Raw genomic sequence first — 4,088 nt, forward strand, 5'->3', positions numbered from 1 at the left:
CTTATTTTGCAGGGTCGGACACTATCCTTGTATTCAAATTCTTCCGTGGTGTATTCGGAGGAGGAACCCGCCTTGCAATGTCGAAGACAATACTGCGTGCCGGACTCATCATCATTGAAGCCTGGTTCAGGGGCTACTGAGGGAGTCCTGGATTAGGGGGGTCTCCAGACAGCCGGATTATATCCTTTAGCCGAACTGTTGGACTATGAAGATGCAAGATTGAAGACTTCGTCTCGTGTCCGGATGGGACTCTACTTGGCGTGGAAGGCAAGCTAGGCAATACGGATATGGATATCTCCTCCTTTCTAACCAACCTTGTGTAACCCTAACCCTCTCCGGTGTCTATATAAACCGGAGAGTTTTAGTCCGTAGGACACAACAACTACAACATACAATCATACCATAGGCTAGCTTCTAGGGTTTAGCCTCTCTTATCTCGTGGTAGATCTACTCTTGTACTACCCATATCATCAATATTAATCAAGTAGGATGTAGGGTTTTACCTCCATCAAGAGGGTCTGAACCTGGGTAAAACATTGTGTCCCCTGCCTCCTGTTACCATCCGGCCTAGACACACAGTTCGGGACCCCCTACCCGAGATCCGCCGGTTTTGACACCGACAGCGATGGCGACGGCATCGGCGTGACGCCGTGCACCACCCTACGCCCGCGCACTTAGGGAGGGCTCAGAGCGCGCGCGGCGCTCAGGTGGCCGCTGCGGCCCCAATGAGGTGCCGGCGAAGAAAGAGGCGCGCCGCGTGTCATGCTCGTCCCGAAACCTAGTGTCCTAGAGGTCGGAGTCGACGGTGTACCTGGGGTCGTAGTACAGGTCGTCGGGCAAGAGGCGGCAGCGGCGCTCGATCTTCTCGCGGCGCGCATGGCCACTCGTCGGGACCGGCGGGATCGACACCCGGTCGGCAGAGAGATGCCAGTTATTGGGGAGGTGCACGTCGCTCCAGGGGAGCGGCGTCCTCGTCTCCCAATAATGACGGCATACATCCGCATGGATGTAATGCCGGTCGCGCTCGCCGGCGGCCGTAGGGGCGATGGAGAATGCGAGCGGCGCGGGGGCCCTCCACGGTGGTGATGCAGGCTCCTTTTTGACGTTGCGACGGTGGCGGCCCGAGGATGAGCCAGCCTCGCGGTCATGCTTCCCCTTGCGGCCGGTGTTCCAGAACCCCATGGCTGCGCGGCGGCCGGCCGGCGAGATCAAGGACGGGGAGAGGGAGAGCTAGGTTTTGTGGGGGTGCCGGGTTTTGAGGAGGAAGCACGGGGTGGAGTGGGGAGTGTGGACTGCGACCGGTCCACGGCTTCCCCATTTAAGAAGGACGGTGATCGTTCGCCTGGGCGAATGACAGGTGGGGCTGCCCGCGCATGCGCATTAATGCCGGGAGGTGGGAGGTAGGTGGCTGCCTGCCACGCGGCCCTGAAGCAGACGAGCGACGCGTCCGTTTGTTGTCCGCCGTGACCCAAACCCGGCGCATGTTTGCGCTCGAAATGGGTCGGCCCGGACACAAAATGACTAGATGGGTCCAGGCCGTCGCGCGCTGGGCCGTCTGGTTTGTCCGTTTTGCCCCAAACGGACGGGGTCGGACGGGATGGGGTCGCGCGCTGGAGTTGGCCTTACGTAGATACACTTATTTTTTCTAAAATACTTCTTGTTGTTGGCGGACTAGCTGGTTGTGGAAGTAGGTGCGTCAGAGGCCCTGTCTCCCTTCATCCTGGCCCGTTGCAGCATGGGGTAAAACACAGACCACCTGTAGACTGCATCCACCGGAGCTTTTCCGCTTAATCGCCGTTTGGTAACTGGAGTGGCGAAAGACGGTGATGGTGTATGTGATACAGGGTTGCCGCGTGTAAGCACGTATCTATACTGAGTCTGCCCACAAATAGAAATATGCAAAGTGGCTTCAAAATCTGACATAGCACTATGTTTAGGCACCGCTTTAGATGCATGCTAATGGGGAATCCAGACTCCCTGTGAACGCTTTAATCCTTTTTGTTTTGAAACTCTTGTTCGCAACCCTTGGCTCTAAACTTCATTACCACAACTTAATTTTACACTCGCTACATCATTTCCATCACATTACTACTGCTTTGGATCACTCTCAACTTGCAGGCACAACATTTAACATTCAAGAGGCAAAACATTGATTCATGTACTCCCTCGGGGCTCGATACTCTTACTTTGAAAAGGCTACAACTAAACCCTATGCACTTGCAGGACATCAGATAGCAGTCTTGAGGTGGAGTAATAGTAGTAGATGCGGCTGAATTAACGGTCTACTTGCCACAGACGTAATGCATATTGAGATTATGCCATGAATGATCACAATTATAAATATGCCTAATTCTATCAACTGACCAACAATAGTTTGTCTACCACACCGTCGCTATCCTTTCGAGAGAGATGCCACTGGTGAACCTATGCCCCACGGGTCTACCTTCCATCAATTCCAAAGCTTCTACCATTGCTCTTTACTTATTCTCTTTTACTTTTTGTTACTTTGCCTCTCACTATCTGCTTTTAATCCTTGTGGCTAGCAAGAACAAAGGGGAGTGACGGCTCCCTTGCCTTTGTTGGTGTTGGCGCAAATCTTGCCCTCTTGTGCTTTGGAGATTGTTGACAAACGAGTGTGGGCTGATTTGTTTGCTAGTGCACACAGAGATAAATAGTCCATGCAGAACCGAAGATGAATGCCATCTTTGGTGTCAAGTTCGAGAAACTTCACCGAATGACATTTGAGATGCAGAGAAGATTCAGTCTTATCTCTCAAGGCCGTTCAGGTGAGAGGATTGATGTGAAGAAGTTGACCCCTTAAACTCTATTGTTGTTGTGAAGCAATTGGTTCGGTGTCATCCGAAGAAAATTGACTGCAACTGATAAAGCGGAAGACGTAGCAAAGATGCACCATTCATTTCATTTTTCTTCCTTTTTCTTCCTCCTTTATTGAGTCATAGGACCTCTGTAATATTAAGAGGGGTATAGATTCTCGAAGCTTAGATCCACTGTGATGCTTAGCCCAAACCTATGCAAGTATGAGAGAAATCACTTTATGCTCCAAATGATTACGTCTCAGCAGAAGACGAAGTTCTTCTGTGCTGCAAGAGATATCTTTCGGACTGAGGAGTTAGCAGTTCTCGCTCGGCAAGAAATGTTACCATTGTGCTCAAAATCTGATCGTTGCACTTGTGTCGTTCAGCCATTGGTTGTCACAGCTATAAATAGCCACCCCGCTCCAATGTTGTCTGTTGGCTGCTCCGCTTAAGATTTCTGAGAAGATTGATTGAGCATCCCCCTCCTCGAGTGATTTGAGTTTAACATCCACCGAGAGAAAACCAAGAACCGTTAGAGTTCTTGTACCTATTACTCTTGAGAGTTGTGCACTCCCTAGACGGATAGGTGTCGGCTCGAGTGTTGAAGAGTTGTTGTCTTCACCGAGCAAGATCTTCAGCAACCAAGAGTAATTGTGGTTTGTGAAGAAGGTCTGTCGAACATTGGGAGATCGCCGATAAGCATCTACCATGAGTAAAATCAATTGGAGTCTGATCAGCTCACAGTTGAAGGGGAATAGGAAGGAGAGATGTTTGCTCCTGTGTTCAATCACAAGTCCCTCCAACCAGACGTGGTCCTTTGGCAGAAGGACGAAGTGGCCTACCAAATACACTTGTCGCCATCGAGCACTACTGGTCCTTTCTATTCACTCGGTATTTCATTCGGGAATTATCTTTCGTGCTCTGCAATTATCATGTATTTGCTCATGATTTGATCATTTATACTTGGTGTGTAAATTGCTGCATATCTCTCTTATCTTTCGAGCAGTATTCTAGTACATTCACCTCTACCTGCATTTACCTTGCTGTTTGCATATAGTTTCCACTCATGCTATTACAATTTCTTGCGTGTTGCATTACCATCGTGATACTCAAGCCCGTAATCTACTATACTCGAGCTATCATTGTTTCATGTATCGAAGGTTTTGTTCCTCAGTAGGATACCTTCCTAAGATTCATTTCGTTCAAGTTTATTCCGATGTTATGTTTGGGCCAGATGCAAAACATTCGAAAGAATTTTTGAATCTCCCATTC

General features: G+C 49.7%; 1 protein-coding gene across 1 annotated transcript; it reads right to left on the reverse strand.

The window, feature by feature from the left end:
* Positions 1-786: 786 nt before the first annotated feature.
* LOC147980370 (uncharacterized) lies at positions 787-1,182 on the reverse strand. Its single transcript, XM_087515575.1, has one exon. The coding sequence runs from the start codon at positions 1,180-1,182 to the stop codon at positions 787-789; it is 396 nt and encodes a 131-aa protein (XP_087371701.1).
* Between the last annotated feature and the right edge of the window lie 2,906 nt (positions 1,183-4,088).

The sequence above is a fragment of the Triticum urartu genome, chromosome 3A (genome assembly GCF_056163025.1).
Source record: "Triticum urartu cultivar PI428250 chromosome 3A, HENAU_Tu73, whole genome shotgun sequence".
NCBI lineage: Eukaryota > Viridiplantae > Streptophyta > Magnoliopsida > Poales > Poaceae > Triticum > Triticum urartu.

Excerpts from the sequence above, each read along its gene's own strand:
- LOC147980370 (XM_087515575.1), bottom strand. The coding sequence starts at position 1,182 with ATGGGGTTCTGGAACACCGGCCGCAAGGGGAAGCATGACCGCGAGGCT.